Source organism: Eleutherodactylus coqui, chromosome 7 (genome assembly GCF_035609145.1).
Source record: "Eleutherodactylus coqui strain aEleCoq1 chromosome 7, aEleCoq1.hap1, whole genome shotgun sequence".
Taxonomy (NCBI): Eukaryota; Metazoa; Chordata; class Amphibia; order Anura; family Eleutherodactylidae; genus Eleutherodactylus; species Eleutherodactylus coqui.
This window is the reverse complement of record NC_089843.1, coordinates 215,891,776-215,912,427: the sequence shown is the minus strand read 5'-3', so window position 1 is coordinate 215,912,427 and position 20,652 is coordinate 215,891,776. Positions and strand designations below refer to the sequence as shown.

The 20,652-nt window shown below is 45.2% G+C and overlaps 1 protein-coding gene across 1 annotated transcript in view; it reads right to left on the bottom strand.

Annotated features, from left to right (window-relative positions):
* The window catches only part of CDS1 (CDP-diacylglycerol synthase 1), a 68,688-nt gene that overhangs the window by 35,424 nt on the left and 12,612 nt on the right, over nucleotides 1–20,652 (bottom strand). Inside the window, exons 2-4 of the mRNA XM_066574357.1 lie at nucleotides 7,711–7,841; nucleotides 5,814–5,910; nucleotides 166–263 (exon numbers count right to left, since the gene is read on the bottom strand). Of these exons, the coding sequence (XP_066430454.1) occupies nucleotides 166–263; nucleotides 5,814–5,910; nucleotides 7,711–7,841 (326 nt within the window). The remainder of the gene's footprint in view (nucleotides 1–165; nucleotides 264–5,813; nucleotides 5,911–7,710; nucleotides 7,842–20,652) is intronic.

The following is a 20,652-nucleotide window of genomic DNA, read 5'->3' as shown; positions in this document are numbered from 1 at the left end:
CCGAGTTCAGAACAAATGCCGTTGTTTTTTTAGTCAAATATGACATTATAGAACAACCAAAAGAAAACCAAATCATTCACATTCTCCAGATGAGTATTGTGCACCTACATACTTCTAGGCATCACGATGGAAGCCGAACCATTCTGCTGATACACCATTACCTACCAACTAAGAGTTCTGAACCATGGGAGCTCATAAGACTTGTAAAATCTGTGGCCAATGGAGATTATTTCATGGAAGCATTTCACCTGGATTGCAGATACCTGAAAGACAGATAAGTATATGTTAGCCCTACCAAGTGTGCCATGGATAGAACAGAGCAGGTTACTTCCCTCCGCACCTAGAAGGGCTTCTTCACAGTTTACGAGTCGCAGGTCAAAGCCAAACAGTGTGAACTCAGCAATATTGCTAATGACAAACTGTGCTCATTAAGGATGCTGAAGGAATGGGTCACTTACTAAGATTTAAGCATATAGAGCTCAAAAAGGCGGGGCTTCATAATCAGGGCTGCCGCTATAAGTTAGTGCCTGGGGCTGTCAATGAAGAATGACCAATGTACAGCCAACGGTTTAACTGATGCAACGCAACACATAGAAGGAGGAAACTTTCGGAATGTCAAAGGCTTATATTGTCCATCCCCTGCTGTTGGATCTCTGTAGGCTGGTTCACCGCATGGAACCAGAAAGGTGGTCCTTGCCAAACCTCCCTTTCAAACTCAATGGGGCCTATTTGCTATTGAAAATACAACAGTTTTCTGGTGCAAAGGGTTCCCGAAAATTGTATTACATGCTGTTCAGCAAATTTACTAGCTGTTTTAGACCCTGTTGGACAGTTTTTTCCAACTTGTCTGAAAAAAAGAGGCATGGCTTAAATTGTGCCAAATTGCTACAAATTGTGACAAAACTTTTGTAGCAATTTTGGGCATAAACTAAGCCAACTAATAGCTAAACTTAGACTAGACGGTCTTAAAATTCAACAGATTTGTCTTTCAGCAGAGCTACCGAGATAAATCTGGTGCAATTTAAAGGGGTTCTGACACAAATAATGTTTTTATGCTTTAGCAGCCATTGTTCTCTGGTCTGCCTAATGGACCCAGGGAACCCATGGTTTAATGGCTGCTAAAGCATAAAAAGAGAACACTTACCTGTTCTTCTGTTGTTGTTGACATCGGGGGGGTCATCTCCCAACAGGCGCTGTTCCTCCTCTTCTGTCTGCACGAGCCGCGCCGCTCCGGGATCGCGCGCATGCGCAGTGGAGAGGTGCCCTCTGACAGGAGTCAGGACGGGCTGCGTCTCCACTGCGCATGCGCAGCACTCCGGAGTTCAGCAGGACGGATGGGCCGCCCACAGCAAGCACTGCTTGTGACGTGCTTGCTGTGGGCGGTCCGTCCGTTCACCTCGGAAGTGCCTGACGGACGGACCAGAGCAGGAAGCGGTCTTTTTGACCGCTCCTGCTCTGCTTTAAAGGCACAGAAGAAGATGCCGGCTGGAGGGGACATGCCTGGCGATCGGGCCAGGCCAGGCAAGGTGAGTACAATTTTTTTTTTTTTATGTCAGAACCCCTTTAAGACAAAATTAGTAAATAACCTCATTGTGTAACCAACTTAGGCCTGGTTCTCATCTGCGCTGGAGCCTCCAATTGCAGGTTCCGTCTCAAATCCAGTAAAAAATACTGGAAGAAATAGCGCTGAGTGGAAACCAAACAGACCACATTATAGTCAATGGGTTCTGTTCGGCTCCGCCATAAGGAGGACCCATTCGGACAGGAGTTTCCCCTTTCCTGCTCCCCTAACAGAGCAGGAGACTGTCACCCTGATGCAGATGTGAAAGCAGCCTAACTTTTTGCATACTAACACAACGACCTTTCAGAAGCCTTTCCCCCCATCAGTACAATATAAAAGTCACCGTGTGACTATGGAAAAAGCTCTGTGCATGCGCTCTTCCATTCAGCTCTATGGGAGAGCGTGAGCACAGAGCCATCTGAAGAGTCACACTCAGGGGGGCACGAGTATAAAACATACCTCTCTGGATTCCCCGTTCCCTCAGCTAATGTAATTTATGCTGCTTCAAGGTCTTGGCACTGGCCCTTTAAGCATCTATTACTCTTTCAGTAAAACAATATTTTCTTAGGTTGCTACTGATTTCCTCCCAAACGAATCTCAGATTGTGCCCCTTATTCTTCTAGAATAAAACCACTTCCATCCAGATCCTTATTTATACCCTTTCAACCATGTCCCCTTTTTCCCTTCTCTCCTCCAGGCTATAGAAGAAGTTCTTCAAGTCATTCTTGAGACCTTCCACCATTTCTGTAGCTCGTCTTTGGACTCCATTGCCTCGAAGTCTTTCTTAAGGGGAGGTCTCCAGAACTGAACATAGTACTCCCGATGTGGTCTCATCAGAGCTCTATATGCTACTCCATGCCTTCTTTGCAGTCCACTGATCTCCAGATGCCAGCCACGACTCCAACCAAGAGTTTATCAGTTACATTCCCATGCAAATGTGTGTTTGGAGTACAAGAATGAAATAACATAGTCGGCTTTTACAAACAGATTGCAATGGGAGAAGGTCGGGGTGGTTGCACATCTGCGTTGGAACCAGTCGGAGGTTCTGTCACAGCTGCGGCTTAAAATACCGGAAAAAAAGCGGAGCATGCGGCTCTTTTGCTTCTGTCCCAAAACCGGACAGCGAGGTGGCAAGCGGGCGGATACCATTATAGTGGGGTTCGCCCAGCGCTCTTCAGTTACATCCAAAGATGGAGCCATTTGGTCATGGGGTTCCCCTTTCCTGTTTCCCGAACAGAGCAGGAAAGCAGAATCCCGTCGCAGATGTGAAAGCACTCTAAGAGTCCCATTGCAAATTTACTATCTGCATAGAAAAATTGATTCTTTTTATAATTTGAAAATATTTTTGGGGCATTGCTGTTAGTCGGCTCCATATTTTTTTATTTTGCCAACTTTAAAATTGTTGTATCCAACTTCCCCCCCCCCCCCCAAAAAAAAATACAATAAAAAAAAACAAAGAAGGGACGTGTGATGAGCGCTTTAGTAGCATCTTGAATGGTTCCAGTGGAGATCAGTGTCTGGAGGAGGAGCTACACACACAGCCTGTACCGCTAATCTGCATAGCAGAATACAAAGACACGCCCCTTAGATCCTCAGCATAAACAATAACAAAGGACCCTCCTGGGATCACAGGAGCCCGAAAAAACAGATTTCACTTCAATGTGTTAATCAGGTGTGCTGAGGTATGATGACATGTTATTTTTTTTTTGTTATTAACTTGGAAAAACCCCTTAAAATAGAAGTATAAAAACCCCTTTAAGTGAAGCATGCTTTAGGAATAACAGAAACCCGTGCAGGACAATTTAGTACATTTATCAATGGAACTCTTAAGATGAGCCCTAAACAATGGACCAAGCCAAGGAGCAGACAAGGACTTTGTTTGCTGAATGATCTTGCATAAGACTCCAGATGTCATTAAAAGACCAATAAACTCTACAGCCTGTGATAGTATGAAGGGCCAAGTTCAGCGGGTCTCCTTACATAAGAGGGCAAAACTACCATCTACTGTACACGCTAAATGACAGGGTCGTAAAATTTGTAAACTAGCAACCAACCCAACCAATTCTTGGTCCATTACTCAGATACTTTAACCCCTTGAGTGGCGGGTTTCCTACCACCCTGTCGTGCCCACCAGGGCAGGTTTTTAAAAATGGTCTAATCATTGAATTTCAACTAATTTTGCAGTTGCGTCTCAAGAGCCATAACTTTTTCATTTTTCCATTGACATGGCCATATGAGGGCTTGTTTTTTGTGGGACAGGTTGTGATTTTTTAAACAGGGGGGAGGAAAAAAAGAAATGGGGAAAAAAGAAAAAAAGGGGCCATGTCATTAAGGGGTTAAATAATGCATTAACTTCCTTCTCTGGGTCATTACGACGCACGGATACCACATGTGTGATTGTATTTTTGATTTTTTACAAAGTAAAGGGAGACAAGTGGTTTTATTATTTTTTTTATAATTTTTTTACTTTTTTTTTTCTTTTGTCCCTTTAGGGGACTTCCACAGGGACCCATCAGTACCCCTGATCACATTCCGGGGGTCCGATGGTGACAGCCCTTTACATGCTGCAGTGACAGCCCTTTACATGCTGCAGTCACATAGACTGCAGCATGTAAAGGGTTAACACAGCAGAGATCGGAGGTTTTCTCTGATCTCTGCTGTAAGAGCTGGTACCTAGCTGTCCTCTGACAGCTAACAACCAGCTCTCCCTGCCACAGAGACCATCGGCTTGCTTCTGACAAGCCGATAGTCTCTATGGCAACCTGTAAACAAAGCAGGAGATTGCCGGCATGTCGGCAATATCTTCTGCTGGTTTTTCAAAGCCCTTGCTTTGTTCTCTGTGGGTCTGTGCAGGCAGAGCACACTGTCACAGCTTGTGGCATTGTGCTCTGCAGCTCCCATAGTGACACATAGCCCGGAAATCTTCCGGGCTATGTCACTATGAGCAGTGGAGCTCGTCCCGGAAGATTTCCGGGCGTGCCACTCAAGGGGTTAAAGGGGTTTTCCAGGTAGAATACTACTGATGACCTATTCTCAAGATAGGTCATCAATAGTTGATCGGCTGGTGTCCGTCGCTCGGGACCCTGACTGATCAGCCGAGCAGGGGCTTGCTGTCAGTGCCGCAAATACATAGAGGTCAGAGAGCGGAAGTCTCTGCGCTGACCTCTATGTAGTGGGCGGCGCTTGTAACTGTAGGCACGGCTCTCATTAAAATCAACACGAGCCGTGTCTGCAGTTACAAGCGCCGGCCACCATACGGAGGTCAGCGCAGAGACTTCCGCTCTGAGTATTTGCGGTGCTGAACGCATGCGCCTGCTCAGCTGATCGCTCAGGATCCTGAGTGGCGAACCCCAGGCGATCAACTATTGGTGACCTATCCTAAAGGACATGTCACCAGTAGTATTCTCCCTGGAAAACCCATTTAATAGTATACAACAATTCGAATATGTGAAAAATGTATTCTAGCCCAAAATCCACCCTTCTCCTGTTACTTCGGTTACAACATATTACCTATGCCCGTGTCTGCCAACCAAGGATCCTTGGAGACTGCTCAAGGTCCCTACAATACAACAGCAGCAAGAACTTATTACAGGAAGGATGGAAAACCGATCTCAACCTGCTCCAAGATACCAGGCCGAAATACAGAAGCGTAGAGTCATGAAATGTAGAGTGTTTACATTCAAGGTAAAAACCCAAGATAAGGGGTTCCCCGGGAGTGAGAAAACGTTTGCAGGGTTCCCCTGGTAATAAGTATGGGAATCAACAATCTATGCAGATGGGTTACAATTCATCTATTATGCTAGACACATTCTATACAATATTCATGACTCATTTGACCCTCTAAACGCTACCGCTGGGTAATCCGATATCAAGGATGTGACTATAGGAAGACTAAATGAGGCTCAGTCAATGCATGAGAGTAGCAATGAAACAAATCAGTATAAAAGGAAGTCGTCTCTTGCCACACATATTTACTTAGCACTAACCTAACTGTAAACCTTGGCAAAGCCACTAGAAAAACAAAGAAAGCCCAAAGGACGGATATTTTAGCACAATAGCATATTTCACTTTGGGTTCAGTTAAAGGCTACTCTCTTGTCAGCTCAACGGCTTGACTCAGGATAAACCGCAATACCAGATACGGCCATGGACAGACATGGCGCTGCTCCTAGAAGAAAAGGAGACCCTTTTTTTTTTTTTTTACTGTTCCTGGATATGCCCCTTAAATGTTAAACAAGTTGTAAAAAACTTACCAGAAGTATCAGCATAGCAGGTCCCAAGTAGATGAGGAAAAAAAACAATGTGATCATTGTTAAGCTGAAAATCCCCCGAATCCACCAGTTCTTCCATCTGAAACATAACGAGAATATTGATTAAACGTTCATCATAATGTTCTGTGATCTGCTAAATCAGAATTACAATGGGCAGAGCAAAATCGGGTGATCCTCAATTGCCTGCAGAATATACTAAGAGTAGAGATGAGCAAGCATACTCGCCAAGGGCAAATACTGGAGCGAGTATTATCCTTGGCGATTACCTGCCCGCTCGTGAGAAAAGATCCGGGTGCTGGCGGGGGGGCGGGGAGGGAGATCTCCTCCTGCTCACCCGCGTCAGCCCCCGAATGTACTCGAGTATTTGCCCTTAGCGAGTATGCTCGCTCATCTCTAACTAAGAGGCACAGACCACCATTAACCCACATTTCTGCAAATGAAATGAAAGCCATCTAGACTTGGAAACTGTGAACTAATCATGTCCAATAGGTTACTGAAAACTCTTTAAAAGAAGGTAAACCATGCTTTTCTATACAAACAAAAACAAAAAACACCTCTTTTGGTATCCATTGGGTAAACAGAAGCCTATGGATGCCCAACCTTGTGTAAACCATTGCCTCATGTCTTTATTAACTGGTGTAACACTGATAAATGTAAGGTTCTGCACATGGACAGGGAAATACATGTCACCATTACACACTAAATGGGAAACCACTGGGGAACACGGACATGGAAAAGGACTTGGGGGCTTTAGTTAGTGATAAGCTTCACTGGAGCAACCAGTGTCAGGCAGCTGCTGCCAAGGCAAATAGTATCATGGGGTGCATCAGAAGGGGTCTAGGGGCCCACGATGAGAACATTGTTCTTTACAAGTCACTGGTCAGACCACACATGGAATATTGTGTTATGGCTGCGGTACTCAAGAAGGACATATCAGAGCTTGAGCGGGTACAAAGGCGGCAACCAAAGTAATAAAAGGAATGGGCTTTTAAGATTGGGATTGTTTACTTGAGAAAAAAAAGACGGCTAAGGGGTGACCTAATAACTATGTATAAATATATGAGTGGACAATACAGAGATCTCGCCCATCATCTATTTATATCCAGGACTGTGACAGTAACAAGGGGGCGCCCCCTACGACTAGAGGAAAGAAGGTTTCTACATTGACATAGAAGAGGGTTCTTTACTGTAAGAGCAGTGAAACTGTGGAACTCTCTGCCTGAGGACATTGTGATGGTGAACTCGATAAAAGAGTACAGGAGGAGTCTGGATGCCTTTCATGAGTGATACAGTAATACATGTGACATCACTGATTACTTCAGAAGGGTTGGTGATTCGGGGATTATTCTGATTATCAGATTGGAGTCGGGAAAGAATTTTTTTTACCCTAAATGGGGAAAATGAGCTTCTACATCCTTGGGGGTTTTTGTCTGTTTTTCTCTTTACCCTCGATTGCAGTTGGGCTGCCAAAATTATCCGTAGGTCGCCCTGGGAACAATAATCGCTAACTGAATGGAGGTGGAGCGGGCCAGAGATTGCTCCGGCCCGCCCGCATTCACAATAGACAGGCAGATGTTCATAAGCGAATGACTGCCTGTTTACACGGAATGATACGTTAACAAGAAGCGAATGACGTCACATTTGTCGTTCAGTTGGATCATGTATTTACCCTGAAGGATAATCGTTCACATTCTCGCTGGATCGTGGGAATCGTGTAAAAGCACCTAAAGCTCCTCCAAACAACCTCATTGAAGTCAGAGGGGGGGGGGGGGGGGGGGATTAACATTTAGAAGTGTTTGGGGCCTTTGTAAATAAGATCTTTATTATGAAAGTTAGGCCGGCCTCACACGCATATAGAGTAATTCATAGACATCTGTACCTGGATGACATGCCAGACAGAGCATTGTTCAGCAGCTGTGGGGTGCTATCTGCAGGGGTAGGGACCTCCGCCGCATCGCCTTCAAAAGCAGAGTCAGCGTCACCCTCTACATACTTCTCCTCCACAGCCTCCTGCAGAAGAAAGGAAACTTGTTAACACATTGTTTGCTTATCACAAAACGTATTAACTATATACATGGGTGGTCAAAAATATGGAAACACTGTACAAAATGAATGCCTTTTGCTACATGGGATCATAAATCATATTTCAATAGGACTTGTAGAGAGGGATTTTAAGTGGAGGTCATATGACGGAGATGCTGCCAGGAAGAAGTGAACATCTCTCTGGGGTTTGAACCACTCAGTTGTTGTTACCACCTGGCTCCCAAAACCACCCAGAGCAGGGCAAGAGGTGAAGTTAACACAAATTTGGCGGGAAATCTTTCAGCCAAGCAGGGATCAAAAGGGCAGCTCAGTGCTAATGATTAAAATCACATGCATTTCATATGGAGTTTCCATATTTTTGTTTACCCCCAACATAGAACGTACTGTATATACATGTCTTTAACCGGACACCCTGAAGCACAAAAGAGCCTGGTAGGCCACAGATTCCAAAGATTTAATACAGATTGCCATATTAGAGGTGTGTTTTTTTAGGCCGGGGTCAAACGACCATATTATATTATAATTGCGTATTGCTCGTGTGTAATACGCTGCAAGCAAGCGGCCATAGACTTTCATTGTGTCGCTCACACATCTTGTGCGAAATATACGTGCGAGATAAATCACTGCATGTTCTATCTTGGTGTGTATTATGTGGGTATACTTGCTACAGACTCGGGTATCGTACACTGATGAGCCAGAAGACAGTGCAGGAGTCAAGCATAGCACCAATTAGCTGAGGCTTGTATTTCATAATAGCTGATATACCCGGCTTAGCCCGAGTTGATTTGGTACTGGTGTTTATCTGGTGTTCACACGGAAAATCTTATGAAGTCGTGGTTACTTTAGAGATACCGTAAAAAAAAATTTATTCACCATTTTGCATAGTTCTCTGCGTTACCCAGGAAACACCACGTGGAGGTAACCATGCAACATTTCCTTTAGATAAAATGACATCAGGAAGTGAGAGAATTAGATTCCGTACATAAAATTTGGACACTAATTCTTTTGCGCTTAGAATGGAATAATCGAGTTGGGACCTATTAACTTTTCCTATTTATGACATAATCAATGCTTGTGCCAAATTTCATGTTTCTATTACATCGGGAAGTGAGAGAATTAGATTACGTATGTAAAATTTGGACGCTAATTCTTTTGCGCTTAGAATTGAATAAATCGAGTTGGGACCCATTAACTTTTCCTATTTATGACATAATCAATGCTCGTGCCTAATTTCATGTTTCTACGCCATCAGGAAGTTGGAGAATCAGTGAGTGAGTGAGGGCTTTTGTCTTTATATATGTAGATGGTCTACCGGCTCATTGGCGTACAGCTACAGAGCATGACCACATAGGAGGGGGAAGTGTGGCTGCTGAAGAAGGTGCTACATGAGGGGGTGAAGAGGACAGTACATGAGGGCTCTGATGATGGGAGACAGAGGACAGTACAACCCAATGCTTCATGTGTAGAACTAAAGTTCGTACATACTTTTACACAAGGGAATCGCATGCACAGCACTTCCCATACAACTACTGGTAATGGGAATTGTAAACATTTTTTTAATTTTTTGGTATTTTTAGCTTGTTTAGAAAAAAAAAGAAAAAAAATCACGCAGGTAAAGATTAAGTCGAGAAAAAAAATATATTTTTTTTATATCTATATTTTTTTTAGGTCAAATCTCTCAAGCCTAGTGCCAGCATACCAGTTTTTCACTGTATAAGGCCGGCCTCACACGACCGCATTTGAATTGCAGATTCTGCGATCAGCGTCCGTTCGGACGATCCGCGGTAAACTTCATTTTCAAATTTTCCATCGCACTCGCAAATATGAATTGTGTATTCCGTGTCCAGAAGAAAGGTCGCAGCACGCTCTCTATTTTACTGCAGAATCCGTGCAGACGGCCTCCTTGTGCGTGCCTCTGCGGTCATGCCCGCCTCTGCGGTCATGCCCAATACAATTAATTGCCGTATGCAGGGTCACCAGCCAGGCTTATAGCCGGAATCCGCTGCGGGCCTCCCACACGCAGAATCTGACCCGCTCATGTAAGCCCAGCCTAAAGCTGCACAGCAGACTGCACTTTCCTATACAGTGGGCTAACACTAAAAAAAAAGTTGACTTTCTTTTACCATTGTGGCCAACAGTGGGCGTACGCCGCTGTATGGTTGTACATAAACCCCAACACAGATGTGAACAGGCGCTATTATATAATATTTTCAGAATGCTACAGTAGGTGGACACCAAGAACAAACAGTCTTCTTATTGGCCCGCTTATGTTTTGGAGCTGGCTCTCTGATCCAAGGAGAACTTAGCCAGGTCTGCCAGAGTATACCCGCGGGTTACTAGCAGAACACTCCCGTCTGTCACTACTGTCTACGGTGGAGTCTGACTCAGCAGGCATCCATGTCTTCATCTCAAGCAATTAGATCATTACTAGGGCAGACTTGTGCAATGGGAGGTTACCTGTCATACAGGTGACCGTATCTTCTACAGTATACCTGAATCATCAGTGACAGACAGACGGCACCGCACTCATCCAACAACCACACCGGTAAAATGGGCCAAACAATACCCCTTATAGGGCACGGTTCACATCCATGTGTCCAACGGGCTTCATACAGACCCATAATAGTCACATGTTTTCCCTTCATATAAACCAATGGATCCATGTGAAAATGCTCCCAGCATTCCGTATTTTGGTCAGGTGACAGTAGCCCATTCAATGTTAAAGGGGTTGTCCAGTAGTAAACCATTGTTTAGAGCTGGAAGCGCCATAGAGATCTTCATTCCCACTGAAAACATTAGGGTAGCGCTGCCTACAGGATCATACGTGGAAGTGCAATATCGCAGGAGGCTTCAACTCCCATTGATTTCCATGGGAACAAAGCCCTCTCAAGCTTCCGCCTTTGACCCCGCTGCACTGCCAACGGGCTGGGTGATCAGCAGATTGCCGGAGATTCTGAGGGGCAGAGTCCCAGCAATTAACTATTGACGACCTATCCTGAGGATAAGTTTTTGTTTTTTTTATAAGCCGGAGTTGGTACATTTTTACTGACTCCATCACGGACGAAACAATCCCAAGTGTTGGCCGCAATCAGCATTGAGCGCCTGCAGATGAGAACTTCACTGCCTGTAGGCGTCCTTCCATGAAGGCCCTGATCTGATTGACTACAAGGTAGAGCTTAAAAGGAGGACAGTTTTAACCCTGTAAACCAACAATGGAAACTATCATATAGCACTTCCAGGTCCATAATAAAAAGTAAAAAAAAAAGTCTGGTGCAGTGTTTCTCAACAATCTCAAGCCACATACCCATCATTCAAATGAATTAAAGGCTATGACGATAGAGAGCAGATTTTGAGACCTAGTGTACCCCCATTGGGTACATGTATCACAAGTGGAGAAACTAGCATCTAGAGCACAAGCAGCACAGGGGAAGACTGTACAAAGTTATCACACTTTGTAAGGACTTCGTAGAGAAGTTTCATTATTCTTGTCTGGGAGTCCTCATTTTCAACGGATAATTAGAAAGTGATATAACCTCCAGGATGTTCGGGGAAGTCCGTATAGACGGAACACAGAAAGCCGGTTTTCTAATAAAAATTCAGTATTTCATAGTATGGCCACAGCGAAAGTATCTGTAAGTAGCGCTGCCAACTTGTGAGCACATGCTTAGGAAAACGCCAGAAGAGCTTCAACTTGGCTGGTATTCCAACTTCCATCAATCTGGGTTACCGGTCGGGCTTGTGTAAATAGCAAGTGGGACTCCAAAGCCGAGAATAAATGCTACAAGAATCACACGAGGGGAAAGTCAGGATAATCAGTCAGGTTCCTTTCTGTGCAGATATCTGACCGCTCTCCATAGAAATAGGCTTTGTGAATAATGGCCATTTAAGGGCACTCACAAAGTTCTGTGCGTCGCAAGATGCATACAACTCACACGGAAATAGAACCCATCGTTTGTAACGCGTCTATTCACACGTGCGTTTTTTCTTTCGCCACAGTCTGTGCAAAGTATAAAAAATCGCAGTAATACAAGAGCGAAGTCAGTCCGAGTTTTTTGGATCGATTGTACTCACCAGTGTGTATGCAGCCTTACCCTTGGCGTCATGCGGGCGTATTTTCGCGCCAAATACACAAAGAATAGACTAATCGATTTTAATGTGTTCATTCAAATGCGTAAATTTCCTGGGCATTTCAGGTGCGCAGACCCCTCCCACCCCCCCCAAACCCCCCCCCCCCAAAAAAAAACCAGCATGCTCTTTTTTCTGCACATTTGTGCATCTAAGTCCCTTTAGAAGTCAATGAGCACGCACAAAGCCATACAAAGTATGCTAGGTGATTAGTGACACTAATTATACAGGAAAAACAAGATATCTGGAATTCAGATTAATTAGCCATTTCAAATCTGTGCGGTGCGCAAAAAAGTACAGTAAAATATGCCGATGCACATGCAAAACACACACAAAAAAAAACATTGTCCGTGCCACAAAAATGCTGTGCTCATGCACGTGCAAATATGCATGCGCCTGTGTGACGCCAGCCTAAAAGTTAATTTATTTCTTTTCACTTTTTTGGGGGGTTTTTTTTTAAATATAAACCTAGTTGTTCATTTCAATTCCTACCAGCGCGGACTTCATATCAAGGAAAAACAGTTCCAGGTCACGGAGGTAAATCCATTATCTCTATTAAAGTGGTATAAAAACCTCCGCATCGGCCGGTGGACTGTAGATCACAATAATCATGTCCAACACGTTTCAAAACGTAGCTGTTGTTAATGATAGCATGTATCAACTTGAACAAGTACATCATGATTAAAACCAACGGAATCAATCAGACTGACAAAGAATTAACTCCTAACTACCCGATCGATGTTAAAGCATATTGAACCCATGGGATGTGTATTGTGCATGATTAATAGAAATCCATTAGCTCTTGGTTTGAAGTTCCTCCCAAGAGGAACCCGCTATTACACGCAACGATCCAAGAAGCTTCCCGCGTACATAAAACACGTTGCCAATCTCCGTACGGCTTGTTTAGAACGCTCCAATGTGTAAAACGATGAACTATTCTGTGCACGTACATCCACAAAACGCCACGCTGCCCCCGAGGACTCTAGCATATTTTGGTTGATACAAGTAAGACGTTCCATTACGCGGTTTTTTAGTCGGTGGCTTGCGCATCCAATGTACCGGATATTACACTTAGCGTAGAGGTTGCAATAGACTTAGGCTAATTTCACGCGGGTAAGTGCGATTTCGGGCCTATAGCGAACTTGCCAACGTGCGATGTCCCCGCAGATAGGAGGCGTTTAACCCCTTGAGTGGCACGCCCAGAAAATTTCCGGGACGAGCTCCACTGCTCATAGCAACATAGCCCGGAAGATTTTCGGGCTATGTATCACTATGGGAGCTGCAGAGTACAATGCCACAAGCTGTGACATTGTGCTCTGCCTGCACAGTCCCACAGAGAACAAAGCAAGGGCTTTGAAAAACCAGCAGAAGATATTGCCGATATGCCGGCAATCTCCTGCTTTGTTTACAGGTTGCCATAAAGACCATCGGCTTGTCAGAAGCAAGCCGATGGTCTCTGTGGCAGGGAGAGCTGGTTGTTAGCTGTCAGAGGACAGCTAGGTACCTGCTCTTACAGCAGAGATCAGAGAAAACCTCTGATCTCTGCTGTGTTAACCCTTTACATGCTGCAGTCTATGTGACTGCAGCATGTAAAGGGCTGTCACTGCAGCATGTAAAGGGCTGTCACCATCGGACCTCCGGAATGTGATCAGGGGTCCTGATGGGTCCCTGTGGAAGTCCCCTAAAGGGACCAAAAAAAAATTTAAAAAAATCATAAAAAAAAAATAAAAACACTTGTCTCCCTTTACTTTGTAAAAAAAATCAAAAATACAATCACACATGTGGTATCCATGCGTCGTAATGACCCAGAGAAGGAAGTTAATGCATTATTTAACCCCTTAATGACATGGCCCCTTTTTTTCTTTTTTCCCCCATTTCTTTTTTTCCTCCCCCCTGTTTAAAAAAATCACAACTTGTCCCGTAAAAACAAGCCCTCATATGGCCATGTCAATGGAAAAATGAAAAAGTTATGGCTCTTGAGACGCAACTGCAAAATTAGTTAAAAAATTCAATAATTAGACCATTTTAAAAAACCTGCCCTGGTGGGCACGACAGGGTGGTAGGAAACCCGCCACTCAAGGGGTTAAGGGAAGTAGCGGTCCTCCACTGTGGATAAAGCCGGCCCATTCTCTTCCATGGCCTATGGTGGGTAATATGCATCCAAAGGGTCATACTGCATATTTTTTCACATGACCGAACATTGCGTTAAAGAATACGCTCATATGTGTATTAAGTGTGCAAAAATTGCGTGCTTAATAGGCTAAGCGAATACGCTCATGTGAACGAGCCCTAAAAGTGGTAGACTATTAAAGAAAAAAAAAAATAACCCAGAAAACTCAAATCTGACAGAATACAAGAGTCCCCCCACCGTCGTCTTCATCATTAGAGGGGTGGGCTTAGCATGGCTGGTCTCTAGTAGAAGAATCAGTTTCCTCCTGAGACTGAACCTTTGGGCCACGGGGGATTCCCCTCACCTACTCCTCGAACTGAACAGGAAAGCCAAATCCCCAACGCAGATGTGAGAACACCCTAATTTCAAAATAGGCAACTGTCTATGCCAATTGGCCAAGACCCGCTAGCCTGGAAGGGGGTGGCGGCGGCTAATCTTGGTTTCCATATTTTGCTTGTAAGGACTGCTGGGGAGATGTACTCCTCTGCTGGGCTCATCCAAGGTTCAGTTGTTGGAGGACGTTTCCTTTCCCTCCGAGCTGTAAACTCTCATATCCCGCATCACTACTGAAGTCAAGTCTGTCACTTCAACTACACGGGTCACGAGGAGTCATGAACTCTCAGGAGATTAACAAGGATCAAAGTGCCCTGTGTAAAGCTCTATTCCATCACATCAAGCAGGAATCACAGAGATCCTAGTAGGAAAAGCCGCAGCGGAATAAAGTACTAGCAATATGGATGACATTTTTTACGAAATCGCATCCTCGAGTCGTGGAAGAATTCCATGTGGAAATTACTTCCAAATCCGCCTTACTTTAATTTCTGCTGTGGATGCTCACAGATTTCTCCCTTTCCATGGTAGAGGGGTGAACCCTGTCACAAATTCCGTAAGTGAGGCCGAGCTCACACAAAAGTATATTCGTTGTGTATTATGCACACATTGTGTAATATGCGAAAAGTGGTGTCAACAAAAGTACATTGCCTTTCATTGTTCCACTCACACTTGCGTATGTTACACATGTAAAAAAAAAAGATTATAGTATGTCCTATTTATCTGCATATTACACGTGTAAGAGCCCTATGGGTACATTCAGAACGCAATAACTTGTTTTTTTTATGCATGTCGCTAGAAGACATGAGAAGGAAGTTCAACAAGAAACTAGGAAGTTGTTGGCAGACTGTGCAGGAGCCTCCAGAGACCACCGACCAATCCGAGCCATTGTCTGCAGATATTGGAGGCCATAATATACATACCATGGCTACTTTTGATATTGGCAGACTCATTGCCCTTATGCATCGGATGTGGCTGCGCAAAAGTGGAAAAAAAAAAGCTGAGGCAAGAAAATGACATCCTCTAGTGAAGACGTTTCCCAGCGCACCGCTAACAACTCTCACCAACACAGGAAAACACATGAAAAAAATGGCGCCTGTGCTAGAAGGGAGTTTCCATGGGGTTGAGTAACTTGTGACAACCTTCCCTACTTGCGTTCGTTTTTGCGCACGTAAAATATGAAGCCCATCTGTGGGCAAAAACACTTAAAACTCTGCAACTTTTTAAGCTGCGTATTAGATAGGCTGCCGTGAGCCCGGCCTTACATGACTAATTTGCAGCAGACTCAACCGCAATACTCAAAAAGTACAGCGTGCTATAAAACTGCTGTGAAACCACGGGAGAAAGCTCGCAACAACATTGCATTGATTTCCGATCATCAATGTTGGACAATTGGGAAAAAATAAAGGGAAAGAAAAAATTAAAAAAAAAAAAAAAAAGAAAATATATACTGAAAGAAGCTGAAAGAATAATTTGGATGGGTGGATGCTGTATGAAACTACCAGCTAAGAGGTGCAGCGGGCAGAGATCCCACGGAAAGCGTTAATCCAACGCTGATAACCATTTATTAGCAATTGATCTAAAGTCCAACGTGGGTCAGGAGCGTTGACTAGTCAGTGATACCGGGAGCCAAGGTGGATTACTCACTCCACTCCCTTGTTTATCAAGGCACAGTGCCATGGACTCCAACAAGACGGCTCTGTTAGGAGCGCTCATCCGTCAGCACTAGCAACTAATGGAAGGCCAATGAAACATTTAGGAGAGGAGGCCACATGGGATCCAGGAGTTAAATGGTTAATCTTGGTTTTTCACCTCTATTAACCCCTTGAGTGGCACGCCCGGAAATTTTCCGGGACGAGCTCCACTGCTCATAGCAACATAGCCCGGAAGATTTCCGGGCTATGTATCACTATGGGAGCTGCAGAGCACAATGCCACAAGCTGTGACAGTGTGCTCTGCCTGCACAGACCCACAGAGAACAAAGCAAGGGCTTTGAAAAACCAGCAGAAGATATTGCCGGCAATCTCCACTTTGTTTACAGGTTGCCATAGAGACCATCGGCTTGTCAGAAGCAAGCCGATGGTCTCTGTGGCAGGGAGAGCTGGTTGTTAGCTGTCAGAGGACAGCTAGGCACCAGCTCTTACAGCAGAGATCAGAGAAAACCTCCGATCTCTGCTGTGTTAACCCTTTACATGCTGCAGTCTGTGTGACTGCAGCATGTAAAGGGCTGTCACCATCGGACCTCCGGAATGTGATCAGGGGTCCTGATGGGTCCCTGTGGAAGTCCCCTAAAGGGACAAAAATAAAAAATAAAATAAAAAAAAGTAAAAAAAAAGTATAAAAAAAAATAATAAAAACACTTGTCTCCCTTTACTTTGTAAAAAATCAAAAATACAATCACACATGTGGTATCCATGCGTCGTAATGACCCAGAAAAGAAAGTTAATGCATTATTTAACCCCTTAATGACATGGCCCATTTTTTTTCTTTTTTCCCCCATTTCTTTTTTTCCTCCCCCCTGTTTAAAAAAATCACAACTTGTCCCGCAAAAAACAAGCCCTTATATGGCCATGTCAATGGAAAAATGAAAAAGTTATGGCTCTTGAGACGCGACTGCAAAATTAGTTGAAATTCAATGATTAGACCATTTTAAAAAACCTGCCCTGGTGGGCACGACAGGGTGGTAGGAAACCCGCCACTCAAGGGGTTAAGAAGGCGCTTATGCAACTCACTTATGCCGAGAGGACATTTCAGGGTCAGCTGAGGAATCCTTGAGAATGCTGGAGAATCAGATGACTTGGCGACAGCGCTTCATTGACTGTCCAACGGCTGTCGGGAAGAGGAGGAGACGTAAGAACCCGGCATCTAGATGTTAGCTGAAGACCCCCCCCAAAGTAGCTACAGTTATGGTATTGGTTTTAGCAGGTTTTCGCCCACTTCACCCGGGTGGAAATGGTTTCAATAGTTGAATTCAGTGTCGGAGTCATAGTATGTTAGGCTGAAGACAATGTCCATCCAGTTCAGCCTGTTTCCCCGCTCCCACCTTGTTGATCCAGAGGAAGGCAAAAAAAACTCCAATGAGGCAGAAGCCAATTAGCCCATTCTGTACGACTAAGGGCGGCTTCACATCAGCGTGTGGTAAAATGCTGCACGCCGGTGTATCGCCGCGTATCATAGACTTTTGGCTGCACATGACAGCGTAGCTCACACACGCCGCCATGCGCAGTCTTCCAGCTTTTTTTCTTTACATTTCTTACTCTCTTGCTTAGTGGCGTCACGTACAAACCATATGTACAGCGTTTAGTATGCAGCCATAGAGAACAATAGGGCTGTATCGCGTGTAACACGTGTGGTAAAATAGAACACGCTGCAAGTGTGAGTGGATCAATGAACATCAATGTACCTTCATTGACTCCATTCACCATGTATTATCTGCGCGTACAAGGCAATTAGATTACGCTCGTGTGAGCCTGCCCTAAGCGGTTTATAGGTTACCGATTTATAGAATACTAATTAAAGTTGGCTAACCCTTTAAGTAAATACTGCGGCTTTTTATAATTTGTTGGTGCGTTTATTACTGATTTTGGGCATTTTATTACTCATGGGTCACGAGTAGAGATGAGCGAACGTACTTGGTAAGGTTGATTTTTGCAATCGAGCACCGCGATTTTCGAGTACTTCACTACTCGGGTGAAAAGAGTCGGGGGTCGCCGGGGGGCGGGCGTGGTGGAGCGGGGGGGGGGGGGGGGGGGGTAGCAGCACGGAACAAGGGGGAGCTCCCTCTCTCTCCCTCTTCCCCCCACTCCCCTCTGCAACCCCCCACTCACCCACATCGCCCCCCGAATCTTTTCACCCGAGTAGTGAAGTACTCGAAAATCGCGGTGCTCGTAAGTACAACTCTTTAGCATCTGTTTTACTTTATTTGATCTTCTATACATATATAAACCTTAACTAAGCTTAGAAATACTTATGGTATACCAATTAACAATCTCAGACAGCACATGAGAGAAGAGGTTTGCCCAGAGACCAACGTCACTGCACGTGCTACGTTTACTAACCAGTAATAGAGGCATAACAAGTTATGCATATGCTAAACCAGGTGACCTTCAGTCTAAGGCCTCCTTCCCACGAACGGATTTCCGCCGCGTAATTCGCGGCGAAAATCCGCTGCGTTGCCCGCAGCTATTAGGTTCTATTGAACCTAATAGCTCCATGCTCACGATGCGTAATTCCACCGCGGAATTACGCACCGCGATTTCTCCCGTCCTCACCCGCAGCATGCTCTATTTTCTGCGGGTGAGGACGGGCTGTACGCACTGACGGCTTCCATTGCAGTCAATGGAAGCCGTCCGTTCACGCTATCTCCCGCTGTAACCAGCGGGAGATAGCGTGAAAAAACGCTTTCCCGCCCACCGCCGCGCGTCATATGACGTCATATGACGCGGCCGGCCGCATCACGTGACACGGCCGGCCGTGCACGTGACACGGCTGGTGACGCGGTGGCGGTGGGCGGTGACGGGCGGTGACGCGGCAGCGGTGGGCGGGGAAGCGATTTCACGCCATCTCCCGCAGGTAAGTATAGGGGCTCTGGGGGGCGCCGTGACGGGCTTCGCAGCGTAATATTACGCGGCGGAGCCCGTCACGCTCGTGGGAAGGAGGCCTAAGGCTGCCTGCCCACGGGTGGGTTTTCATTGCGTTCCCGGCGGCAACAATCCGTCTGCGGGGAACGTAGCGAATGCTCTCCATAGTGTTGCTATGGAGAGCGCAGCCTCCCTGTACACAAGCGGAGAAACACTGCGATTCTCTGCTCGTGGCCCGAAAATCGCAGAATGCGATCCCGCCGCGGGATATTGCAACGACTGTGGACAGGCAGCCTATGTATTTCACGCAATGTATTTGTTTTAAAGGACTATAAACTTTTTAGCTGCTTAACAAATAAATAGAATCATTCACACAAACGCTGTGAGACCTGTGATTCTCTGAGCAGCTAGTACGAACACCGATTCGGGACACAAGAATATACCTGTAGCGCTCCGTTGCAATTTCCACTACAAGAGATCTTCTGCAGGATCGGAGCAGACAGGCTAGCTTCTCTCATTGACATACAACAATGAGCTTTGGGCAAACATGACCGATTGAGCCATTTTTGAAGATATTCTGATCCAGTCGTCTAGCTGTCACTATTGGCCTTTGTCGGAGTCGCTCCGATCCTTACACTTGCCACCACCCACCCGACTGCTAAAACATTCAACTTGAAACACTGAATGATGGTTCTTATGCCAGCTGAAACCGAATGACGAATGAGAAGTGCATGATTCTCATTCATTGTTTAGTCGTTTGTTGGCGTTTAAACTGAACGATCAGCTTCCACGTTCGCTCATTTGAATGATTTTCTGAATGATAATCGTTCCGTGTAAACGCAGGTAAGGGCTCGTTCACATGACGGTAGTACGTGGTGAATGGAGTCAATGACAGTACATCGATTCATTTCACATTGGCGTGTAAGCATTGCGTGTAGATACGCCAATGAATAGGACACAGCATGCTCTAGTTCTCCGAGTATCACACAGGAAGAGCCCTATTATTCTCTATTATGGGCAGCGTATGCAACGCTGTCCAAACGCAATACATTGCGCAGTGCACTATCGCAGCCATACGTGGCGCAGCGCGGCTCATCGCCGGTTTCCACGCGGTAGAACGCATTCACCCAATGCCAGCTATTCTCCATCTTGGGGTAAGAGACCAGGGTATATTCTGGCTCCAATGGGGCAGCAGAGATCATCCTAATGCCTAATACGCACTGCTGCCTGTCCAGATGGGCAATAATATACTGTATATACCGACTAGTGAAAGCAGAAACTGGACATCATATATAAGGACACACTTCCAGGTCCAGCATTGTCACGGACCGCTCCAAACCTCCTGACGGTCTAGTGTTCTATCAGGAATGATGGCTTCCGATGAACAGAAAGGGACAGAATATTTATAGAGATCACCGAAAACTAATTTCTGTCCCTCGTTTATATCAGTCTGATGATCAAAAACTCCAATCCGGTCTGTTCGATCAAGTAGATACAGTCTGTACAAAAGACTCATTCAGTTTGCATTACGCTGTGCGTACACACGGGCGTAAGCGCCATTTTTGCCATGCAA